Source organism: Carcharhinus amblyrhynchos, chromosome 8, assembly GCF_965287045.1.
Source record: "Carcharhinus amblyrhynchos chromosome 8, sCarAmb.v2.hapA, whole genome shotgun sequence".
Taxonomy (NCBI): Eukaryota; Metazoa; Chordata; class Chondrichthyes; order Carcharhiniformes; family Carcharhinidae; genus Carcharhinus; species Carcharhinus amblyrhynchos.
The window spans coordinates 121,004,062-121,030,895 of NC_137331.1; the positions used below are offsets into that span (position 1 = coordinate 121,004,062).

Consider the following 26,834-nt stretch of genomic DNA (forward strand, 5'->3'; position numbering starts at 1 on the left):
CCCTTTGTCCTACTGCCCCCCCGCCCTCAAGCCTCATTGTATAAATCTTTTTTCTGGTTTTCTTTGCACTTAGCTCTGAAGGGTCATCTAGACTCAACATTGGCTCTATTTTCTCCCCACAGATGCTGTCAGACCTGCTGAGATTTTCCAGCATTATCTGTTTTTGTTGAGGTTTTGAGGGTTTTGGATGAGCAAGTTTACTGAGGGTGGAGTTGAAATGCTTTGCAGTAATCAAGTCTATAGCTTTTAGTAGCAGGGTGGGGGTGGGTTAAATAGGGCAATGGATTACTGCATAAACTTAATAGATGTTTGAGATATTGCACTGTCCCCTTAATTCAGGTCATTACGACAATGACTTCTATATAACACCTTGTAGCACAATAAAATGTCCCAAGGTGGTACTAGGAAGTGTTACAAAGCAAAATTATGCATAGCCTCCAGGTGATTTAGGACATGTGACTGACTATTGCAGGATGGTCACATTTTTTCATTTCCTAGTCTGTGGCTGACATTCAGATCTTTCTCTTTATGTGCAAGTCCCAGATCTGAGATGCAGAATAAGCCTAACAAAAGGAAGCATTTGAAGAGCTGTAATTCATACTTCAGAAATGGCTAATGATAGGTTTTATACTCAAGATTTGTTTGTGCTCCTTTCAAAAGTAACTTGGCCTCACTTGCAGCAAATGTTAAAGATGATTCCAGTCCTTTTTTAAACTATAAAGTTGCTGATATTCTCAAGTTAGGCACATTCAACTCAGTTGGAAGGTTGATTCAGGCTTTACTCCAGTAATTGAAGTGCATAATCTAGGCTGGCAGTTTTGTGTACTTTTTTACTGAGACTAGTGCACTGTTGGATAAATGTTAAAGTCTTAGTTCACCTGAAAGGCAAATTTTGTTTATATTGCACTGAAGAAAATGTTATTTATGGGACTTATTGTGTTATTCTGCGCAGCAGGTCTGTGGGTGTGTGTTAATTAAACTGAAGAATGCAAGGTTTGGAGCATAAGTGTCTAGATGTAAAAAAAAAGTTGAAATGAATGAGGCTTGTTCTGCAGGTAAATAAGCCATGGGTATAAATTTCCATGAGGAGATAGTGAAGCTTGTTGTGTTTGGTTGTTATTCAAAGGGAAATAAAAAGGGATTTACAGCTGTGACAATATCATAAATCAAGCAGAGTTATTCACTTTATCAAGATTGCAGGCCAAAAGGAGAACAAAAGATTTTCATCTTCTGGGAAAGGTAAATTTCAAAGGCGGTTAAGGACAATGGAAAAAGAAGAAAGTGGCAAAAATATTCAGGTGTGAGCTATGTTTGAGTAGTCACAGGAGCTGGGCTGTTATAGTGTAGTTGTATTAATCATTAGTGAGGCCTTATAGAATCCCTACAGTGCAGAAGGAGGCCATTTGGCCCATGGAGTTCTGACAACACTTCTATGTTAAGGGGTGGGTGGTTATGTTACTGGACTAATGATCCAGGATATGAACTTGAATTCCGTGAGCAGTCTAAACAAGTCTAGAATAAAATGCTACATCAGTAACGGTGGCACTGAAACTGGAATTATTGTAAAAATCTATCTGGTACAATTCCAGGAAAAGAACCTGCCATCTATACCCAATTTGGCTTGTGAGATTCCAGTCTCTAAGCAATGTGGTTCACTCTTGACTTTCCTCACATTGATCTGGACGGCAGCTCATCACCTCAAGGGTCATTAGGGAAGGATAATAAATTCCAGCATTGTCAGTGACGCCCACATCTACTGAATGGATTGCGTCACTGGTGAAGCTAGTTGACACTTGCTGATTTATGAAAGCTAGTTGTCTGCATTTTATGGGATATTGTAAATTCTGGTCTTCAAGTCTGGTGAGCGATTTATAATTTCTTCTTGTACTATTAATATCAAAATTTTTCAGTAGGGTTGGAAACTTTATTCCAGCATTTGATTTTATAATTTGCTTTAAATCCATATTTGCAGTTTAGAATTGGAAAGGTTCCTATTTATGTTGTTGGGTATTCCTTCATATTCCTATTAATTCACTTTCAAGAGAAAATGTTAATAGGCTTAGCATACAAATTCAAAATATAATGCTTCCATAAAATTGATTCTGGCTTTGTATTTTGTTCAGTCAAGCATCTGCTGTGGAATTCCAGCAGAAATATCTGAATGAAACAACTTGGATATTTACTTGGAGGTTTAATTTAGATGTAAGTTAATGTTGGCTGGGGGTGAGATTGTGACTTCTATATGTCTGCACAGATAGACATCTTTGTGCAAATAGAACTCAAATCCCATATTGGATATCAGTTTGTACATCAGTGACATCTTAACCCAAGTCCCTCATGTTAGGGAATTGAAGTGGGGGGGGGGGGGGGTGAAGAGAATTGATTTTATACCACCTTCATTCAAGTTGGAAACACTCAAGGTCCTTGCCAGCATGTGAAGTACCTTTTTTGAGCGTGGATGCTGTTGTAGGAAATGCAGCTGCCGGGTTTTGTGCTGAAGTCTCTGGTGTGGGACTTGAACCCATAACCTTGCAAATTAGGTGCAAGAGTGGTGCAACTCGGTCACAGCTGGTGAGAAGTCTGTCTTGGTGAAGAGGTCTGTCTCTTTTGCTGTGGAGTTGATACTTTGGTTACGTTCAACAGCTTCCTCTTTTTATTACACATTCATTCTGGCCTCTTGCACATTGGCTAACTTAAGCCCCCCCCTCCTCCTGCATGCCTTAGAACTGCAATGCTTGAAGAGTAGGACCCATTTCCATACCACAAACATGACCTGCATTGGGACTTTGGCATTAGCCTTCCTGCGTTGATGGCCTCAGTTGAGGAACAAGTATTAGTAATTGGTGCATCAGAGTTAGAACATGTTGTTTCTTCTGTATTGAGACCAGCCAAAGGTGACTCATCAATCTATTATGCTTAAAAATTCACTTAAGTTATTCGTGAAGTGCTTTCCTTAACAGTATTCCTTAAGGCATGCTTGTGGCCTCTTCGAGGGATCCTGACCCTGTGGACCAGTTTTTGAAGTTATCACAAGAGCAGCATCGTATTCAACATAGTAGTGACTACTCCTATCCAAAGTGGTTTATTCCAAATACGTTAAAATATTATGTTTTACTCCATGATGTTGGTGAAGGAGAGGAACAAAGGTAAAAAATTGAGATTTTGACAGTTCCTCAATGTTGAAATGTTCTCTTCAAGCTCTAGAATCCATAAAACGGGTTGAAGCTTGGACATGGACATTCAGTTTCTATTTAACTAATTCATCCAGAGGGTGGTCCATAGACTGAATACACTGCCTAAAAAAGGTGCACCCAATGAGTAAATGTTCAGCATTCAGCTGTGGAAAAGACAGAAGTGAACGTGTTAACATTGTTCTGAAGATTCTAGTGATTGTCCTGATGAATGCAAGACAAAAGCTTTTGACAAATTGTCTGTTTTCATCAATGCTGACCAACACAGTCGATGGGTTTTCCCAAGCTATAGCCCATAGATCCTTTTCTGCATTAGTTTCAACTCGGACCAAGTAAAAAAAATACTTGCGTTATCACAGCTTGACTCACCTGAGCCTTTCAGTAATGGACAGGATGCTATATTTCATCATTGAAGTAAGAGAGGTTAAGGTGAGTGGATAGTGTGGCTAGTAGTGGGAGGCAAATGAAATCATTTCAAGGATGCTTGTCCATTGGCAGCTGTTTGGTGTTACTGTATTTTAAAAAAAAAATCTACTCCAGAGGTGAAGTCATGGACCACACTCAGTTTCTGTGTGGGTACTCTAATCCAACAAAATATTATGTGGAATTGCCAGCATTGGACTGGTGTGGGCACAGTAAGTAGTTTCACAACACCCAGGTTAAAATCCCAACAGGTTTATTTGGTAGCACAAGCTTTCGGAGCCTTGCTCCTTCATCAGGTCTCATTGTCTTTATCAGGACTCATCTGATGAGGGAGCAGTGCTCAAAGCTCGTGCTACCAAATAAACCTGTTGGACTTTAACCTGGTATTGTGAGATTCCTTACAATAAAATGATTTTTCGTTGCCTGATTCTTCTCTCCTTGGTCTTGGCTTGTGTCTAACCTCTGGGGTGATTTCAGATGTCTTCGGCCTAGAGGCGAAGAGCGTTGGGCAGTGACCACTCCTTATGATATAGGGAGAGCGGTAATTTACCTTTGGGCCCTGTTCTTATTTAAGTGCCTTGCTGACCTTTTTATTCATGCATGTTGAGTTTGAATAGAATTATAAAGTCAAGTGCTTCTGCAGTGGAAAGAAGACATAAGGTCACAAAACACAGTGGATCAATTACCGTAAAGCACTTCAAAACAAATGCCAGAGAGGGTTTACATTTAAAAACAAATAAAAATAAAATTTTGTTTCCAAGCTTAACTAACCTCATGGTTGAAGAAACTAGGTTGGAGAAGTTGAAAGGAAATGTCCTATTGATGAATTATTACCATTGGGCATCGGAACAGACTTAGGCAGCCAAATAGTTTAATCCTGTTCTGATGAAAAGGTTTGAATCATTATTCATTTGTGTAGGAGCGGTTCATTTGAAAAATATAAGTGGGATGCTCTTTTTTAAACTGGCATTAAATTGTGTTACATAATTGCTGGCGGTTCACAACAATGTGCAATAATTTCTAAAGTTTGATCAATTATTAAAAATAATAGTTCTGTTCATCGGTCCCACAAAATCACCATGTTTCAAATTTGAATGGTTTAATAATTGAATTAAATTTGCTCTCAAACAGTCACTGTCAGAGCATCAAGTTGTGATTTACTGACTAGCGTTTTCTTAGGAAAACCCCAAAGCTGGCCCTGTCCTTGAAATTAAATTTGTTGAAGTAAGCTCGCTTCTTGAAAATAAATTGGGAGTTGACTTTGATCATTCTATGCTCCAGTAGCCATTGTCCTGAGTACTGAAAAATTGTGGCATTTGGCCTTGTGGCGATGATTATGCAGAAAGAACGAAGAACGGGCCCTTTGGCCCTCCAAGCTGACACCAATAGTGAAACCTGCATAAACTAAAACCTTGTGTAATTATGGAGTCTGTATCCTTCTATTCCCATTGTCGTCTTGTCTTCTAGTTGCCCCTTAAATGCCTCCATTGAATCTGCTCCCACCATCTCCCTGGGCAGCACATTCCAGACATTCAGCACCCTCAAAGAGTAAAAAAAAAACTTGCCTTGCACATGTCAACTTTTCCCCATGCACCTCAAACTTATGTCTCCTAGTATTTGACTTTTCTATCCTAGGAAATCTGACTATCCCCTCTGCCCCTCTTGTTAATCTTGTAACCACTATCACATCACCCCTCAACCTGTCGTTCCAGTGAGGGAAAAACCGAGTTTATCCAACCTCTCCTCATAGCTAATGCCTTCTATACCAAGCAGTATCCTGGTAAACCTCTTCTGTACCCTCTCCAAAGCATCCACCAGAATTCTGGTGGCAACCAGCATTGTACTCGGTATTCTCAGAGGCCTAATTAAGGTTCTGTACAGCTGCAGCATGACATTTGGAAAGACATGCCAAATTTTAAGACAGGATTTTGTTTTCTAAAACAAGGCAGAAAATGCTGGAAGTACCTAGGGTCAGACAACATCTGGGGAAAATAGAACAGAATTCATGTTTCAGAACTGTTGTGATGAAACATTTTAAGAGAATTTTGATGGGCTTGTTTTGTTGGAGCAGAAGAAACTGAAGGGCGACCTGATCAAGGTGTACAGATTTGAGGAGCAAGGGCAGAATGGATTGGGAGCAACTGTTCCCCTTAGTTGAAGGGTCAGTCACAAGGGGATGTAGTTTCTAGAGGTTTAGGGGAATGAAAGGCAAATCTGTTTTTGGCTGGGAGGGTGGTGGAGGCAAGTTGCTTCACATCCTTTTAAAAAGTATCTGGATGACGACTTGGCACATCGTTAACATTTGGTCAGTCTCTGCTCAATGGGATGAGGTGGGCGGTCTTGTTTCTCACATACTGGTGCCAGCTCAATGGGCTAAAGAGTCTCTTCTACACTATGATTTTATAAAGGCCACGGGTCTGAAATATTGCTATTCTGCTCTCCATAGATGTTGCCAGATCCCAGTGTATTTCAGCACTTTTTGTTATATCCAGTATTTGAGCTTTTTGCAAACACTTCTGCACAATGGCATTGGAAGGTCTTAGTCTGGAGTATTTGAAGATGTGTGAAAATATACCAAATGTCAGGTTTGCAGTCTTCTTGATTGGCAATGTCTTTGTTGGAAAATGAGTATTTTAATAATTATGACTAATTATGAAGTTATTTTTACATTAGATTTCTTCTTGCCTGTGGTTTTGTAGAACCATTTTGATATAGAGGTGTAACCGTATACATAAATATATTACTTGTCCAGTACTTAAACACATGAACACTGGCCTAGATGGGCAGCGTTTGATTTCACCGTTTCGTTTTCTTGTTTCACTGTCCGAATAATACCTCTAGCTTAAACCACAGTAACATCTGTGTTCTAACTTATCCTACAGAGCTGAATCAGTTTATGAAGAAATGAAGCAGAGATATGGGACACAAGGTTGCTATTTGCTCAAGTTTAACTCTCGAATACCATCAAGTGGAGCAGATGAGCAGATCCCTGACCCTTGGAGTCAGTATTTGAATCGAAATAATTTGCAAAACCAGGTAGGCATCTTGAGATCAATATCTTCAGGTTGGCAGTAGTTAGCACTGCTGCCTCACAGTGCCAGGGACCTGGGTTCGATTCCTGGCGTGGGTCATTGTGCAGACTGCAGAGACATTCTCCCTGTGTCTGTGTGGGTTTCCTCCAGGTGCTCCAATTTCCTGCCACAGTCCGAAAGACATCCTGGTTAGGAGCATTGGCCATGCTAAATTCTCCCTCAATGTACCCAAACAGGCTCCAGAGTGTGGCGACTAGGGGATTTTCACAGTAACTTCATTGCAGTGTTAATGTAAGCTACTTGTGACACTAATATGAACTTAGTCTGACCTAGCTTCCCAGTTAATGAATTAATTTTGAAATCTAATCAGTTTCTTTTGGCAAATAGAACAGTCTATTTGCTTATAGTAAATTCCCAAGAACAACAATGAAATAAGTCACCAGCGAATCTGTAGGTGGAGGATTAAATGTTGCCCGATTAGTAATGGAAGACCTTTCGTGCTGTGGATCATGTAGAAGAAGTGTTTTAATGTCTCATCTAAAAGATAATACTTCAGTGCTCTGCATTTGGCTGAGGTCTGTTTTTAAAAAAAATGAATAACAGCTTGAGTTGTCAGCTGTGTTTCTAACACAGGATTTGCTTCTTTGAGTTTTCCAACCATCTTATTTACTCGCCAAAGTGCGTACTTTCAAGTGTAATGTATGTTGGAGGCATTGAGTGCACTATGACCCACAACAGAATAATGTTCTAACTTAACTGAATCCCTTACTCCATACCATTCTCCTTGTGGCCTCAAGTAAAATTGCTATTTTGCACTATAGACCCCAAATCGCTCAACTTGCATGAAGCCACAGTGTTATTGTATTCAAGAGGAAACACTCATCCCATTGGAGGCTGCAGCCAGATCTTAACCAGTATCCTCACTAGTATATTTGTGTGTGTGGCTTTTTAAATGTTAGACATTAATTTAGTCTGTGAACTATATTGAACTTGTCTCATCTTTTTCTTGAAGGAAACATGTGAAGGTGGTTTTGTTCCGCTACTCAAACAGAATAAAGAAAATAGTACAAATGCACTAGAACTGGATGGATTGGACAGTTCAATCAATGGTAATGTCATGCCAGACAATGACCTGTTTTGGGATGTTCTTTGAGAAGGAGTGATGGTTAAAGTTAATGATCATGTTTACCCCCACGAACAATTTAATCTTGCGTACCCCTTTTAAAGTGGCAAACTGGTTTGAATTCCATTTCACAATCATAACTTGCACATGCAGAAGCCACACAAGGTGGACAATGTTGGAAATGCATCAGTCAGCCTATGTAAACACAGAAGACAAGTTCATGTTTGGGTGGATTCTCCAACTGCCCTGAAAGTGGCAAAAAAATTTAAGTTGCGGCACAGACAGCGGGGGGGGCGGGGTTGCAAAACAGGTTCTTCATTAACAAGGAATGCTCAGCCTGCAAACATCACTTACATCATTTGAGTTTTCGACTGGTGAGGCAATGAAGAGGGCAGTGAATAATTAGTTGCCAAGGAGAGGCCCATTGTAATAGTCAAAGGTTTATACCATGGAAACAGTTCCTTTGGCCCAACTTGTCCATGCTGCCTTTTCTTAAACCACTAAGCTAGTCCTAATTGCCCACATTTGATTCATATCCCTGTATACCCATGTAACTGTCTAAATGCTTTTTAAAAGACAAAATTTTACCTGCCTCTACTACTACCTCTGGCAGCTTGTTCCAGACACTCACCACCCTCTGTGTGAAAGAATTGCCCCCCTGGATCCTTTTGTTATCTCTCCCCTGTCACCTTAAACCTGTAGTTTTTGGACTCTACATGTGGGAAAAGATACTGACTATCAAGTTGATCTATGTCCCTCACTATTTATGAATGAAGAGTTAACAAAGGGGGGAAAAACTGGGACAAGGTTTAAAAATTCAAATACAAGAGGTCAGGTGAAAATGCTTTGCAATGTGATGGGTCGGCCTGTGTCAGAAAGAAACCCATTCCCTTTGATGCAAGCCCTCTAGTTAGACTGCGTACTTATTGTCAGTAAACCCAAACAACTTCCAGTTGTTCCAGCAGTTGTTTGCATCTTGTTAAAGGGCTGCTGCATACCAGCTCCTGTTGCTGAAACTTGTCAGGCCTCTAACACCTAGATGTGCTATTGGTGTCCACAGATTAGTTTGGAGAAAATGTCAAGGCAGTGGCACAAGTACAGAAGAAATTCATTCTGCCAGGATGAGATGCTTCCTTCACTTATGAGGAATAAATAGAATATTCCTCCACCTGACCAGAATGGAATGAAGAAAAGTTATTTCAGCGCATTTAAAAAAAAATTATCTGGAGTGTTGTCAAAGTAAATATTGTAGTGGAAGGAGGCTTGTGTGAATATATGCTGGCAGAGGCCTGTTGGACCAAATGACCTGTTCATGTGCTGAAATATTGTAACTATGGAGATGGCTCCTCATTTTGCATTGGTAACTAAAGAATTTGAGATTATGATTTATCAATAATTAAGATCTTTTTCACTCCAGGATTTAGAACACGGACTATCTGTCCCAAAATATTGTGGCAGCAGCATCAGTAATTAGAAAGTGGATAAATATTACTCTTTAAAAATGAGGGGGGCTGGACATTGGCACTAAGTGAATAGGGCTTTTAATAGAGCAAGGCGGGTGTCATTTTAGGTGGTCTGTTAGCATGTAAATATAATACAATTGATGCTGATTAAATCAACATTGACATCACAGTGGACTGGGTCATCATCTCGAAAGAATCTGGTTTCAGAGTTCAGCTGATGATCATAAACAAATGCTGTGTTGTTTAGCCCATTGATTAGCTAGCATTGTACTCCACTGGTGGCTATCCAGTATTTCTATTCCTTCAGGAAAACCTTTTCAAAGCTAAAAGCGTGGAAGTAGAGGATTACCCAAACAATACTCACAAAGACAATTGCTTTCAAGTGGGATATCTCGTTAAATGCTGAGCAAGCCAGATTTGGTTTCTGAACTTGTAGCTACTACTGAAATAAACCAACTTTAAGAACTTGTACTTATTTTTCCAGTTGAAAAGTAAAATGAATGTAGGTGTATACTATTGACTTGTACAGAACGGCATATTTGGACATGGGAACCCTCTCCCACTAGTTTTATAATTTTTTATTAAAGGGTGAATGAGTCATTGTCATAGAGGTTTACTGCATGGAAACAGACCCTTTGGCCCAGCTTATCCATGCTGCCCTTTTTTTATAAACCCCTAAACTAATCCTAATTGCTGCATCCCTCGAGACCTATGTTGTCCATGTAACTGTCCAAATGCTTGTTAAAAGACAAAATTGTACCCACCTCTACTATGTCTGGCAGCTTGTTCCAGACAGTCACTACCCACTGAAAAAATTGCCCCCTGCACCCTTTTGTATCTCTCTCCTCTCACCTTAAACCTACTACCTCTAGTTTTAGACTTCCCTATCTTTGGGAAAAGATATTGACTATCTAGCTGATATCTGTGCCCCTCAGAATGCTTACAGATGTTTGTCCAGTCTTGTTGCTGTCTTCCCTTAGAATTGCTGTTGCCCTATTTATCAGGAAGAGATTACAAAATCAGTGTCAGTAATCACCTTTTTTCTATCCTGTTATTATGTTGTCCTGAGATATTGTGGCTGTTTATTGAAGCAGATTTACGTATTGGGTTAATGTCTTCAAAACCTTAGATCATGGGGTGAGTGACCTGAGAATTAGACATGAAGTAATTTTTAGAGTAAAAGACTTTTTGTCATCGCCACCCCCCCCCCCCCCAACCTCCCACTGTATCCCTTTGGCCCCTAGAGCTCCTTTTAATTTCTTCTTGAAATCGCACAATGTTTTGGCCTCAAGCATATTCTGTGGTAGTGAATGCCACACGTTCACTCTCCTGGGTGAAGAAATTTCTCCTCACCATAGGTTCACAAGCTTTATCGCTTACCCTCAAACTATGACCTCTAGTTCTGGAGTCCCCCACCATCAGGAACATTCTTTCTGAATCTACCCTGTCTAACCTTGTTAGAATTTTGAATTTCTGAGAGATTCCCTCTCACTGTTTGAAACTCCAGTGAATATAATCCTTACCGACTCGGTCTCTCCTCTCACGATAGACCTGCTATCCCAGGTATCAGCTTGATAAACCTTGCTGTACTCCCTCTATAGCAAGGACACCAAAACTGCACACACTACTCCAGGTGTGGCCTCACCACCCTATACAATTGCAGTAAAACATCTGTATCCCTATACTCAAATCCTCTTGCTATGGTACAGTGGTTAGCGCTGCCGCCTCTCAGCACCAGGGACCCAGATTCAATTCTGGCCTTGGGTCTCTGTCTGTGTGGAGTCTCTCCCCATGTCTGCATGAGTTTCTTCCATGTGCTCCTGTTTCTTCACACAGTCCAAAGATGTGTGCATTACGTTCATCAGCCATGCTAAATTGACCTAGCATCAGCGAGGTTAGCAGGGTAAATGTGTGGGGGTTACAGGAACAGGGCCTGGGTGGGATTGTGGTTGATACACTTTAGAGGGGCCGAATGGTTGGCTCCTGTACTGTAGGGGTTCTGTGAAGGCCTACATATCATTTGCCACTTTTACTGTCTGCTGTACCTGTGTGCTTGCTTTCAGCAACTGATTCCCGAGGTCTCCAGGTGTTATTGAATGTGCATCTCTCTCAGTTTACACCCGTTAAAGTAATCTGTCTTTCTACTATTGCTACCAAAGTGGATAACCTCACATTTATCCACATGATACTGCGTATGCTCACCCTTCCACCCCACTTTGTATAATCGGCAAATTTGAAGATAATACATTCAGTTCCCTCTTCCAAATCATTAATATAATGTGAACAGTGGGCATCCTAGCACAGATCCCTGTGGAACCTCACCAGTCACTGCCTGCCAATCAGAAAAAGTCCCATTTTTATGCCAACTCTTTGCTTCCTATCTTTCTATCCATCACAAGATCATACCTGCAATTCCATGTACTTTTGGTGTGTTGGCCATGTTAAATTCTCCCTCTATGTACCCAAACAGGTGCTGGAGTTTGGTGACTAGGGGATTTTCCACAGTAACTTCATTGTAGTATTAATATAAGCCCACTTGTGATACTAATAAATTAACTTTAACTCTACATCATAGTCTGTTATGTGAGACCTTGTTGAAAGCTTTCTGAAAGTCTAAATAAACCACATCCACTGGTTTTCCTCAGTCAACTCAAGAATTCCAATAGATTCGTCAAGCATGATTTCCCTCCTATGAATCCAAGCTGCCTTCATCTGATTATACCACAGCCTTCCAAATGCTGATTTATGAAATCCTTGATGTCAGACATGAGCAATTTCCCTAAACTGACATTAGGCTCAATGGTCTGTAGTTTCTTGTTTTCTTGCCACCTCCCTTTTTGAATAGTGGGCTTACATTATCTACCCTTCAATCTATAGAAACTATTCCAGAATCCAAAACATTTCAGAAAATAAATGCCAATGGATCTAGTATTTCCAGGGCCAGTTCCTTAAATACTCTGGAATGAAGATTATCAGGACCTGGAGATTTATCCACCTTAAATCCCAAGAATTTCCCAAAAGACATTTTCCTCTTAAAGCTGATTTCCTTCAGCTCCCCTCTCTAAAACATTACGACAATAAATAAGGGTGATGCAGCTGAACTAATTTATCATAGAACATAGAATCCTGACAGTACAGAAGGAGGCCATTCAGCCCACTGAGTTGATACTGACCACCATCCCACTCAGACCTTATTCCCATAACACCACACATTTTACCCTGCTACTCTCCCTGACAGGGTCAATTTGGCACAACCGATCCACCTAACCTGCACATCTTTGGACTGTGGAAGGAAACCGGAGCAGACACAAGAAGAACGTGCAAACTCCGCACAGACAGTCACCTGAAGCTGGAGTTGAACCTGGGTCCCTGGCACTGAGGCAGTAGTGCTAACCATGCCACCCCCAAAGTTTCCCAAAGGCCTTAGCTCCATGCAATAGAATGATGCAAAAGACCAGAGTATGCAGAGACAGGGTACACGCAGCAGAATAGAAAGCTAGCCGGCTGCAAGACAAAGCAGAGTAAAGGAAAAGGTGGCATGCTGTGCAGGTGAAGCTGGAAACTGGGATTGCACAAGGATTGCTTGTTCACAACTTTTATATTTGATAATTTAGACTTGGATTCAAAAACAATTTCTAAATTGCAGATGACACTTTTGTGGGATCTGTCAGTATCAAAGAGGACTGCAGTGTGTTACCAGAAGAGGGAGACAAAATTTTGCTGAATGACTAGATTGGCAAATGAATGTCAGCACAGACAAGCATGAGGTGGTACGTTTTTTTAAGAAAAATAAGGGACACCTGTTAGTCAAAATAAGAATCATCATGGGGTAAAGTAAAGGAATTTAGAGGTAGAAATACAAATCAGTCTTAAGTAGTGGCATGTTAGTAAGGATGTTACAAAAGCAAACCAAGCATTCGGTTTATTTCAAGAATTGAAAAGTCAAAGTTCTAAAGAGTCCTACAGACTCGAAACTCTAACTGTTTTTCGCTTCACAGATGCTGCTGAATTTTCCAGCATTTTGTTTTTATTTCTCATTTCCAGCATCCACTATTTGTTTTTATCATAGTTGAGAAGTTACACTGAACCTGTTGAACTTTTGGAACACATTTTGGAGTACTTCGTGCAGTTCAGGTTGCCATTTTATAGAAAGGCACTGAAGAGAATGCTGGATGTTGAGTGCTGTTTTATCAGGAAAGAGTAGATGTATTGGGTCTGTTTTTGCCTGAATGGAGAGGGCTGGGTTGTGATCTAAATCAAGGTCTTCAGAATTATGAAAAGGATTTTCCTTGGTGTGGCAGAGCAGTGCAAGGGGCCATCAAGATCTCACTGTCGCCAAGAAATCAAATAAGGAATTGGGAAGAAACTTCAGCCTGAGAGTGTAACTTGCTCCCACGGAGCAGAGTTGAGGAACATAGTACACATTCATTTAAGGAGAAGTTGGATAAACATGAGGGAAAAGGGAATAAACCTTACATTGCAGAAGGAAGCCGTTCAGCTCATCCAGTCTGCATCGACCCTCTGGAAGAGCACTGTGGTTACCTTGGCCCACCCTTCCACACTCCCTCAGTAACCCTGTGCATTAACCATGGTTGATCCATCTGAAAGAACCATAGAATAGAGGTTCTGCTGATCGTTGAAAGAGGAAGGATGGGAGGAAGCTCAAGTGGAACATCACTGTTGGCATGGCTTGAGTAGGCTGAATGGCTTGTTTCCGTACTGTATGTCCCATGTACTTCCTTTTAGTTAATCTTTTTTCCATAAGTGGTTCTCATTTTTAATCTAAATGTAGTGTGCATATTCCTGCCACTTACTTGTAATATTTTTCCTTTCATCTACTGAGTATTAAAATATAAACGGAGATTGGTGCACATCAGCTGGCAAGACACAGCAACAGCAGAGTTATGAAGGGAATGTTGTTTTCTGCAGCATTGTTAATTCATGTTCCAGTTTGGGCTGTTAATTTATAAATTCGCTCCTATCTAAAAAAAAACACTCCTGTTTTATTTATATGGGGCAAAGGTAGGAAAGTTAAATTTAGCCTGTGAAGATAATAATGATTTTATTGAATGACGAGAACAGGCTTGAGGGGCTGAATTGTCTATTCTTTATTTACATACCCAATCCTGTGCCTCACTGACCTATGAATCTTGAGCTTCAGAGATACTTGCTGTTCAAATAATTTATCGACTGGTTATTTATTGTTCCGCTGCAGCTTTCATTTTGTTTTGTTAGTGGTGACGTGTGTAGCTTGTACTGGTTTCTATGGATACACTTGCCCTACCGTGTTTGTCAAAAATACAAAATGGTGAATGTACTGGAATTCTCCAGTTTATGATGTTAACTTTTAATGTAACTGTTTTACGTCGTGTTTTTTCATTTGCTGTTTCAATTTGTGTTGTAATCAAACTCCTTGAGATCATCGGATTTCAACTTAGTACTGTTTAGGCCTTGTTTATCAGAATTTGACCAGCTGTTCTAGAATTCTAAAAGGGTTAGAGTATAGGAGGTCGTTCAGCATTGTGTCTATATTGGCTGTCAACAAAAGTTAGTCCCACCTTCCTGCCTTTCAACATAGCCCTGCAAATTTTTTCTCCTTGGCTTACTTATCCAATCCCCTTTTTGAAAACCCCAGTTGAATCTCCCACCGTCATACTCCCAAGCATTGAATTCCATATCCTAACCACTCTGCCTTTTTTTAAAAAAAAGTCCTTGTCACCTCTGGCACGCTTGTCAAATCACCTTTAATTGGTGTTCTCTCATTTGGTTCTTCTGCCAATGGCAATAGTTTCTCCCCTACCTATTTTGCCCAGACCCTCAATGTTCAATAAGACGTGTCATGACACCAGGTTGAATTCCAACAGGTTTATTTGAAATCACGGGTTTTAGGAGCAAGTGCTTGTTCATCAAGTGAGTGGAGAAATAGGTTCACGAACATAGGATATATTTGTGATCGTACCTCTCCACTCAGCTGATGATTCTAAATAAATCTTTTGGACTTCAACCTGGTGTTGAGACTTCTTACTGTGCCCATCCCAGTCCAACGCCAGCATCTCCACATCTCATAATGTTCAACACCCCCATCAAACCTCAGTCCTTTCTATGGATGATGACCCTGGTTTCTCTGATCTACCCATAATGTATTATTGTCTATATGTGTAACCATTTTTTCTTTTTACCAGATGGAATTCCAAACAATTTCAAATCCCATCCATGTCAGGAAGACGTCCTTGTGAAGACAGGGGAACTTGATGGTCCTCACCGACCAAAACCTGTGGAGATGATGAACGATTCAGTTAAACAAAACAGTTCAAGTGCTCGCGGACTCAGTCTAACACTGACCGATCATGATCGAATTAGACAGTTCATTCAAGAGTTCACATTTCGAGGATTACTGCCACACATTGAAAAGACTATCCGACAACTGAATGATCAGGTGTGGTTATTTTTTATTTGCATAGAAACATTTGCTGCCAACTGTATAGGTGACCTGATGCCCATACAGTGAAACAAATATTACAACATCACGATAGTTACTACACTTCAAAGTATTTTGTCGTCTGTAAAGCACTTTAGGATGCCTTAATGGTATGGCATTGTGATAGTGGTTAGCACTGCTGCCTCAAAGCACCAGGAACCTGGAGTTCAGTTCCTGGCTTGGGTCACTGTCTGTGTGGAGTTTGCATGTTCTCCTTGTGTCTGTGTGGGTTTCCTCCGGGTGCTCTGGTTTCTCCCACAGTCCAAAAGACGTGCTGGTTACGTTCATTGGCCAGGCTAAATTGTCTCGTGTATCTGAACAGGTGCTGGAGTGTGGCAACCAGGGGATTTTCACAGTAACTTCATTGTAGTGTTAATGTAAGCCTACTTGTGACACAAATAAGCTTTAAACTTTAATGTCATATAAGGTGTTGTACAAAAGCAAGTTCATTTTCCACAAAATTCCAGATGCTGTAATTTGGAAACGGAAGCAAAATGCTTGAAATGCATAGGTCAGCGACTGTAGCGAAAGGAAAGGTGGAACTAATGTTTCTTGTGGGGATGGAGTACACATAAAAACATAAAAGATGGGAGCAGGAGGATACCATTTGGCCCTTTTGAGCCTGCCCTGCTATTCATTACAATCATGGCTGATCATACAATTCAATAGCCTAATTCTGCTTTCTCTTAACCTTTTTTATCCTATTCGCCCCAAGTGCTATATTTAGCCACCTCTTGAATACATTCAACGTTTTGGCATCAACTACTTCCTGTAGTAATGAATTCCACTCTTTGGATGAAGAAATCTCTCCCCACCTCTGCCCTCAACGGTCTACCCTGAATCCTCAGACTGACCCCTGGTTCTGGACATTCCCAACATCAGGAATATCCTTCCTGCGTCTACCCTGTTAGAATTTTATAAGTCTGAGATCCCTCCCTCCTTCTCCTCTCTCCCCTGCCCCCAAACTTTTGTTCTTCTGAATTCCTGCGAAAACAATTCAAATATAAAAGCAAATTACTGTGGATGCTGGAATCTGAAACCAAAAGAGAAAATACTGGAAAATCTTAGCAGGCCTGGCAACATTTGTGAGGAGAGAAAAGAGCTGATGTTTTGAGTCCAAATGTCTACGTTCTACCTCTGTCCCATCTTCCCCCACCCTACCCAACATCTTTGTTACAGCTTCTCTGTGGTTTGGCCATTCACACCTTTTTATTCTTGCTGTGGGCTGCCCTTAGCAGTCTTTCCTCCTGGTTTCTGTGGCTATGACACTTCTTTCATCCCCATACCCTGTAGTATAAATATCTCCCACTTTTTCTATGCTTTTTAGCTTTGACAAAGGGCCATCTGGATTTGAAACGTCAGCTCTTTTCTCTCCTTACAGATGCTGCCAGACCTGCTGAGACTTTCCAGCGTTTTCTCTTTCGGCTTGAAAACAATTCTAAACTAGTAATCTCTCCATGTATTTTACCATGGAGGATAATATCAAATATACTGTTTCTCCCAGTTGGGGAAAAAAGTCACAATATAACCCCAATGCAATAAATATAAAACTGAATTGTAGGAATATTTTAAATCACGCATTTAACCGCTGAGTCTTGTCACCAAGTGCAAATGTTGCTCCACAGTGTTTACAGTAGCCTACGTCATGCCCTCGTCTGAGTTTTTTAGGAACAAAGAATTCTCTTCCCAGTGAGATCTTTAATTCCTCACATGAACAATCTCAAAGCTACACCCTTGTACAAACATTTCTTTCATACATTTGTTGCCTTTTATCCATTTAATGATATGTTTCATCTACTTAACAAAGAAATCACATGGATTCTGCATGTTGATGCTGCAATTAAAGTTCATTGTATTCCAAGCTCCTGCATGAGAATGGAAGGCCGTTCTTTATTGACATTTGTTGTCTATTGACTTCTCACCCTTTTGGAGTGAGATTTGATTAGAAAGGATTTTCAGTTCATATTCTCTCGTGCGCTCTCTCTCGTTCAGGGTGCCTTGCCGGCACAGTGATTGACAGAATTAATTTGGCTGCATCCCCACTCCTGCACAGGGCTTTGCAGCAGCCACACCAGGCTGAAGGCAATTGAGACAGTCATGTAGGCCATATTTTGTGGGTTCCTCGTGGGAGGAATTCCTCGGGGTCATTTGAGACAGCTAGTGTGCTTTTTAGATCTGTTAATGTTTGTAGGTGGTTAACCAGTCAGGAAGGCAGCAGCTGTGTGGGGAGGTGTTACAGACGAGAGGCCGGGCAGTATGCAAGAACCTGCCCTTTGAACTTGAGCCTCTAATCTTGGCTCTTACTGGAAGAGAAGATGATGAGGGCAGTTAGGCTGCTTGTTCTGCTCGACTATTGGTGTAACTTGCTTCCTTGTGATGTGTGGGGCAATGTTAGAGCCGATGCAGATTGTCCACTTCATAGAACATAGAAAAACAAATAGGCTCTTTGGCCCACAAGTTGCGCCTATGGTAGTCATACCTACTAGGCTTACCTATAAACCCTCAATTCTAATGAGTACGTGGATAAGTTCCATGTACTCATCCAGAAGTCTCTTGAAAGACCCTTTTGAATTTGCCTCCACCACCACCGACGGAAAAACCTTCAATAGGCTTCGGGTAGCTAGTAACAATTCTGTAAGCTGCTTTGACGATGGGATCCAATTTTTTTGGGGGTGGGGTGGGTTCACAGACTGGGCAGGTATAATCAGCTGATGAGTGTTCCCCATTTAAAAATTGGCTAGCTTTGTTGAAATATAGAGAGTGGCACAGCAGTTAGCACTGCTGTCTCTCAGTGCCAGGGATTTCAGCTTTGGGTGACTGTGTGGACTTGACACATTATCCCCATGTCTGCATAGGTTTCTTCTGGGTGCTCTGGTTATCTCCCACGGTCCAAAGATGTGCGGGTTAGGTGGGTTGGCTATGCTAAGTTACCCGTTAGTGTCCTAGATGCATAATTTAGTGAGAGTAGCAGGGTAAAGGAGTGGGGCTCCAGAGATAGGGCAAGATCGTAGTTGTACAGCAAGAAAAGCTCTTTGGCCCGTAAGGTGGTGGGCCTGGGTAAAATGATTGTAGGGATTCTATAATTTGTCACTTTTGTCTCCACTTTGCTATCTTCCAAGCTTGCAGTGCAATGTAATGTTATTCCAGGTCATACTGGCTTAATGTGCCAGAGTTCTCCCATACCAATGCACATTGAGTTCTCCCTTTATCTCTGTTTCTCAGATGAAAGGAACTGATTTGTGTCTTTCCCGATGAGTGAGTGTGCTTTGACGTATAGGAAGAAGTCTTTCTGACCCAATTTACAGTATAGAAGCTAGAAGCAACAATAGGTCATTCAGCCATTTTGAGCCTACTGTCATTCATTTTGATATTGGCTGATCATTGCATTCAATACCCTGATTTTCCCCCTCTATCCCTTGATCCCTTTAGTCCCAAGAGCTATTTCTAATTTCTTCTTGCAATCACAATGTTTTGGCCTCCGCTACTTGCTGCAGTTGTGAATTCCCCACGTTCACTACACTCTGGATGAAGAAATTTCTTCTTACCTCAGTCCTAAAAAGTTTACCCCTTATCCTCAAACTATGACCCCTAGCAAACGCCTTGTTTCTGGAATTTAACTCATTGCTGAGCTGCAATTTGGTACCTTGCTGTAGTGGTCATTCTTCACGTTAGCTTAGACAATGGGTATCAATAAACTGCTCACCTTGTGCCAAGTCTGCAGATGCATACCACTCACTTGCAGCATTGTTAGGAGCAAGATCCCAACTCCCTCTGCCTGGCAACGTAGGTCTAAGTCATGAATTTGAAGACAAATGATACTGTTTCTAGGAAAGGCTGTGCAGTTCACAAAATGCCTGAAACACGCAGCAGTTAGTTGTTCCAGAAACAACCAAGCTATCTTCGAACGTGAAGCAAAAAAATCTTCATTTGTAGAGGAAAGAATCCACAAATTAGGAATATTCCAATCATAGAGTCTGACAATGCAGAAGGAGGCCCTTCTGCTCATCAAGCCGACACCGATCACAATCCCATCCAGGCTTTATCCCTATAACTCCATGCATTTACCTTAGCTAGTCCCTCGGACACTATGGCCATTTAGCAAGGCCAATGCACCTAACTTGCACAACTTTGAACTGTGGGAGGAAGCCGGAGCAAACCCACAGAACGTGCAAACTCCACACAATGACATTACAAAACTTGGATTTTTAGTAAGGCGTTTGATAAGGGTCCCCATGGTAGGCTCATGAAGAAAAGGATATGTGGGATAGGAGGAAATTTGGCTGATGGGCTAAGTAACTGGCTGTATCATAGAAGACAGAGTGATGGTGGAAGGAAAGTTTTCACACTGGAGGCCAATTACCAGCAGTGTACCACAGGGATCAGTGCTGGGTCCTATGCTTTTTGTGATTTTTATCAATGACTTGGAAGAGGGGGCTGAAGGGTGTGTTAGTAAATTTGCTGATGCCACCAAGATTGGTGGAGTAGTGGATGAGGCAGAGGGCTCTTGCAGGCTGCAAAGAGATACTGATAGGATGCAGAGCTGGGCTGAAAAGTGGCAGATGGAGTTCAACCCTGATAAGTGTGGTGATTCATTTTGGTAGGACAAACCCGAATATGGATTATAGAGTTGACGGCAGGGTTCTAAGGAATGTGGAGGAACAGAGGTCTCGGGGTTCGTATCCACAGATCTCTGAAGGATGCCACACAAATGGATAGCGCCATGAAGAAGGCTTATAGTGTGTTTAGAGTTTATTAACAGGGGGTTTGAGTTTAAGAGCTGTGGGGTTATGCTGCAACTATCTTGGATGTTGGTGAGACCACATTTGAAATATTGTATTCAGTTCTGGTCACCTCAGTATAAGAAGAATGTGGAAACACTGGAGAGAATGCAGAGGAGATTTACCAGGATGCTGCCTGGTTTGGAGGGTAGGTCTTATGAGGAAAGGTTGAGGGAAGCTGGGGCTTTTCTTTGGCATGGAGGAAGATAAGAGGTGACTTAATAGAAGTTTATAAAATGAGGAGGATTGATAGAGTGGGCATGCAGAGACTATTTCCTTGGGTGGATGTAGCTGTTACTAGAGGGCATAACTATAAGGTTCATGGTGGGAGATTCTTCACTGAGTGGTTGGGGTGTGGAATAGACTGTCTGCTCTTTATGTAAAGAGGCAGTACCCCATGAACTGCTGAAGGCTGACAGTTGCTGCTTTAAGAACTTTCAGCGGGTTATTGGATAGGCACATGGAGCACCAGAGTGATAGGGAGTGGGATAGCTTGATCTTGGGTTTGGACGTAGCTTGGCACAACATTGAGGGCTGAAGGGCCTGTACTGTGCTGTAACGTTCTATGTTCTAAAATGGGCATCCGTTATGAAACCAGGAACCCTGAATAACTGGCATTCTGACACCTGAACGCTAAATCTGAACCGACATTGCCAAATATGATTCAGACTGAGCAAGTAGAGGTGTGGCCGCTGAACTCAGAGCTGAAGGAGATGTGTAGTTTCAGTGAGATTGGAGAGAGCAGCAAACAACTTGCTGGGGCATTACTCAGTGACTGTCATCAGGGCTGGTAATGCAGCGAGTTTGTGGCATTCTTTTGGAACCTGATTTTTAATCCATCCCTCAGTGCAGGAGTTTTTAGATTGCTGTTTGTGATCCAGTGTATTGCAAAGGGAGGAGGTAAAAGAGAGGTGTCTGGGTTATGATTAATTTGAGCAGGTCTGCCTTGTGGATGAAAGAATTTCTCTCTTTTAAAACTGCAGTGTGCTGCAAATCATAGAAACCTTATCGTACAGAGAGGCCATTCGGCCCATCGAGTCTGCACCAACCACAATCCCACCAAACCCCACCACCATATCCCCACATATTTTATCCACTAATCCCTCTAACCTATGCATCTCAGGACACTATGGGCCAATTTTAGCATGGCCAATCAACCTAACCCGTACATCTTTAGATTGTGGGAGGAAACCGGAGCACCTGGAGGAATCCCACGCAGACACGAGGCGAATGTGCAAACTCCACACAGACAGTGACCTAAGCCAGGAATCGAACCCAGCCCCCTGGAGCTGTGAAGCAGCAGTGCTAACCACTGTGCTACCGTGCCGCCCTAAATCCTTACTGATGTCACAGGGAACAACCCATTTAACAGGACTGACTATTTCTTTTGCTCAGTAATCTGCATCAATTTAGAAACTTTTTTTAATACTCTCCATATTTTGCTAATGTTACAGTGAAAAATGCTGTTTCTTTTTAATGCAATAAATCCAGTGTTGAAACTAGTAATTTCTTGTCACTCGGAGGTGATTCCCTGCCCTGTGGTTCCCCACCCTGTGGGCCAGTTAATGAGGCTGACTTCAATACCAAATTCAAGCAATAACTTTGTTTTAACAATGTGTTAGTAATTCGTTGTCCTTGAGGGACCTTGGACATCTTTCTCCATTTGAGAGAAAGTTGGTCAAATTGCTTGAGGTACCTGGCATGGTGATGGCACTGCTGCCTCACTGCACCAGGGCCCAGGTTCAATTCCAGCCTCAGATGACTGAAGTCTGCACATTTTCCCCACAGTCCGAAAGGCACGCTGGTTAGGTGCATTGGCCACGCAAAATTCTCCCTCCGTGTACCCAAATAGGTGCCAGAGTGTGGCAACTAGAGGATTTTCAGTTAGTTCATTGCAGTGTTAATGTAAGCCTACTTGTGACACTAATAAACAAATGTTTAAAAATATAGCTGGAAGGATCAGTGATATGTAGGCAGAGTTAAGCAACAAATCAGCTGCACTCAAACCGGACGGCGGAATAAGCTCAAGGGGCGTTATGGTTTTGTTCCTAATAACATTTAAAGCAGCAGCTGTCAGCTTTCAGTTCATGAAGTACTGTCTCTTTACATAAACATAAGAAATAGGAGCAGGAGTAGGCCATCTAGCCCCTTGGGCCTGCCCCGCCATTCAATAAGATCATGGCTGATCTGATAGTGGTTCAGTTCCACTTACCTGCCTGCTCCCCATAACCCTTAATTCCCTTATTGATCAGAAATGTATCTACCTGTGATTTAAGTATATTTAAGGAGGTAGCCTCCACTGCGTCATTGGGCAGAGAATTCCAAAGATTCACTACCTTTAGAGAAGAAGTTCCTCCTCAACTGTTTTAAATTCACTCCCCCTTATTTTGGGGCTGTGCCCTCTTGTTTCCTTTCTAAGTGGAAATAATTTCTCTGCCTCTACCCTATCTAGCCACTTCATTATCTTATGTCTCTGTCTTTACCTTGCCCCACACTTTAATGGAGTGCTTAAGTTTTATTTAAGGCCCGAATTGAACCAGGGTCCCGAGCGCTGTAAGGTAGCAGTGCTAACCATTGTGCCATTTATTCTTTCATGGGATGTGGGTATTGCTGACAAGGCCAGCATTTATTGTTCATCCGTAATTGCCCTTGAAATGAATGGCTTGCTACACCATTTAAGAGTCGGTCATGTTTCTGTCACATAAGTAAATGCAGCAGATTTCCTTCCCGAAAGGATATTAGTGAATCAGATGAGTTTTATGACAATCCATAGTAACTGAGACTAGCTTTAAATTCCAGAGCTGTTAATTGAATTTAAATTTCTTCAGCTGCTGTTAGGATTTGAACCTGAGTCCCTAGAGAATTAGCCTGGACCTCTGGATTACTTGTCCAGTGCTATTACCACTCCATCACCATCTTGCCATATTTCGTTGCAACAGTTTTGTTATGAAAAAGTACTTCTAATCTCTGATTATTTTGTAGATATGAACCTCATCCAGCACTTCAGTGCCAATGTGGGAATGCGTGTCTTTCGTGATTCAGTTTTAATTTGCACATTTGTGATGCAGTATTTATAAGCTTCTATTTTTGCTTTGCCCATTTAACCCATTGAACATCTCACGATCGGTCTTTTGGAAAAGAGCTACTGCTTCAGTTAGTGTCAAGCTCTACATTCTCACACTGAATCCACTTTCTCCCAAGCGGATTCAATACGGTGACATAGTGGTTAGCACTGCTACATCACAGCGCCAGGAACCTAGATTCATTCCGGCCTCCTAGTCACTGTGTGAAGTCTGCATGTTCTCCCTGTGTCTGCCTGGGTTTCCTACGGTTTCACCCAACACTACTGATGTGTGGGTTAGGTTGATTGGCCATGCTAAATTGCTGCTTAGTGTCAGGGGGATTAACAGGGTAAATATGTGGGGTTACGGAGATAGGGCCTGGTTGGTGCAGGCTCGGGCCAAATGGCAGTCTCGTGCATTGTTGGGATTGTATAAAATGGCATGGTGGCACAGTGGTTAGCACTGCTGCCTCACAGCACCAGGGTCACAGGTTCAATTCCTAGATTGGATCACTGTCTGTGTGGAGTCTGCACATTCTCCCCATATCTGCATCAGTTTCCCCCCGGTGCTCCAGTTTCATCTCACGATCCAAGGATGTGCAGCGTAGGTGAATTAGCCATGTTAAATTCTCCCCCAGTGTACTGGAAGAGGTGCCAGAGTGTGGCAACTAGGGATTTTCACAATAACTTTATTGCAGTGTTAATGTAAGCCTACTTGTGACTAATTAATGAATACATAAACTTAATGAACTTAAACTGCTAGACTGATGAAATTGAAACAGTTCAAATGATTGGTGTGAGAAATGTGTGCATCACTAAGATGTTACCACAGTTTTGTGGATGGGATTGCTGGCATCTGAATCTGCTCACAAAGGCATAATTTGTGCATCTTCAACTGTGAATTCCAAGTACGCCATTCTGTCTTTTGGACCAATATAAGGGTGCTGCAACTGATAGGCCCATTGCTTGATTAGATGTTTTTGTTCGCTAGTTGTTCTTCTGCTTCAATACAAATGAATGTTACTTGGCAAATTGTTCACAATTCCAGTATTGCTGAAATACCAGAAGTGGTGTTAAAGTTTTTTGTCCAGCACTCATTAGGATAGATGTGAGAATGTCAAATACAAAGCAATAAGTTAAACTGCATGAGAAAAAAGTGCTGATTTGGTTGACAAGTCGACTCTGGCGAGGCTTTGTTTGGAAAATGCACCAAGGAACTGTCACCCCACCCCACAATTCCCAGTTCCTCCTCTGCAGTTTAAGATGGAAGGTTCATAGCTCCTTGAAAGTGGAGTCACAGGTGGACAGAGTGGTGAAGATGGGCCAAATGGCCTCTGTCTGCACTGCAGGAATTCTGATTCTCTGTTCTGTGCGGAACTACAATTATCCAAAAATAGCATTTTTTCCCAGCATTTATTGTCCATCACCAGTTGCCCTTGAACTGGGCCATTTTGGAGAGCATTTAAGAACGAAAAAATACAGTACTGCAGGAACAGGCCTTAAGTTCTCCAAGCTTGTGCTGATCATATTGCCCTTAGGAAACCCAACAAAAACCTTCTGCCATTGGCTGTATCCCTCTATTCCCTCCCTATTCATGTACCCACCCAAGTGTCTCCTAAATGTTGCTAATGTGCCTGCTTCTACCATCTCCCCTGGCAGCGTGTTCCAGGTACCCACCACTTAACCTGCACATCTCCCTTAAACTTTCCCTCTCTCACCTTGAACCTGTGCCCCTTTTTGTAGTTGGCACTTCCACCCTGAGGAAAAGGCCTCTGACTACCCACTCTGTCTATGCCCCTCATAATTTTGTAGACCTATATCAGGTTTCCCCTCAGCCTCCGTCTTTCGAGTGAAAACAATCCTAGCTTATTCAACCTCCCCTCATAGCCAACACCCAGGCAACATCCTGGTGAACCTTTTTGCACACTCTTCCAAACTTTCACACCCTTCTGGTAGTGTGGCACATGGTTGTAGATCTGGAGGAACATGTATTTAATTTATTATTGTCACATGCTTTGGGATACAGTGAGAAGTATTGTTTCTTGTGCGCTATACAGACAAAGCATACTGTTTGTTTATAAGAGATGGAAAGGAGAGAATGCAAAATTTAGTGTTACGCCATACCGGGTAAGGAAGGCAGATTGTCTTCCTTAAGAGACATTAGTGAACCAGATGGGTTTTTGTGATCAACAGTGGCTCCTTGGTCATCATTAGACTTTTAATTCCATGTTATGATTAAATTTCACCATCTGCCATGGTGGGATTCGGACCCAAGTCTGCAGAGCATGATCCTGGATTACTCATCTGGTGAAAATGCCACTGCGCTGCCCCGTAACATAACGTGATACGTAACAGTATATTGTGCATTACACAACTTGAAATGTCTTTCATACATTCTGGGAGAGCCTGGAATCTGTGGTGGGTTCTGGCTTGAAACAGCTATGTTGCCAGCAGAAGTCACAACTAAAAATGTTTTAAGTTGTAGCTAAGCTCAAAGCAATGAGCTCCATTTATTTCAATGTCTGGTACCTCTTGCATCGCTGCATATGCAAATAGTCGACCAAAGGATAGTTTGTGAACAGCCTGTGCAATCCATTCATGCTTCCAGAGTTTGAAGGGTTCATTGAAGTATCCACCTGAACCAATGTGTACTCTTTGCATTATCTTGCAATGAGTTTATGGCCAAAAGTTTTTGCCTTTTGAACAGTATTGTGGAGGCCTAAACCAAAACATTATTTGTGTTAAAATATATTTAAATATTTATTGCAACTTCTGATGCATGTTTTTCCTTCTGCAGCTGGTGTCTAGAAAAGGTCTAAGTCGCTCTTTATTTACGGCTACTAAAAAATGGTTCAGCGGGAGTAAAGTACCAGAGAAAACCATTAATGAACTAAAAAATGCCAGCAGCCTATTGTAAGTATTTTCTGGCAAAATTCTCTGCTCAAATTGTTTCACAAAGACTGCCAATTAGTTATTACAAATGTTTAAGTTCAAAATTCTCCATTGGAGGACGAGTTTACTGTAGGTTGTGTATGAGTTTGTTTGAGGTATTATGGAGAAAGTATTCTTTGACTAACGCAGTTGGTCAGATGGATAGATCAGTGGTGGATGGAATTTAATCCTAAAGTGCGAGCTGATGCACATTGGAAGGTGTAACAAGACCAAAGAATACTCCATGAACGGCAGGACACTGGGAACCTCAGAGGAACCTCTGGGTGCTTGTCCACAGATCACTGAAGGTGACGGGACAAGTTAATAGAGTAGTTAAGGCATATGGGATTCTTG

The 26,834-nt window shown here is 41.7% G+C and overlaps 1 protein-coding gene across 2 annotated transcripts in view; it reads left to right on the forward strand.

Annotated features, from left to right (window-relative positions):
* Positions 1-26,834, forward strand: part of trappc8 (trafficking protein particle complex subunit 8) — a 157,750-nt gene that overhangs the window by 46,366 nt on the left and 84,550 nt on the right. For both annotated transcript variants that reach the window (XM_080194734.1, XM_080194735.1), the window contains 5 exons: positions 2,972-3,146; positions 6,497-6,650; positions 7,659-7,755; positions 15,415-15,668; positions 26,347-26,462. In XM_080194734.1, coding sequence (XP_080050860.1) covers positions 2,972-3,146; positions 6,497-6,650; positions 7,659-7,755; positions 15,415-15,668; positions 26,347-26,462 — 796 coding nt within the window. The remainder of the gene's footprint in view (positions 1-2,971; positions 3,147-6,496; positions 6,651-7,658; positions 7,756-15,414; positions 15,669-26,346; positions 26,463-26,834) is intronic.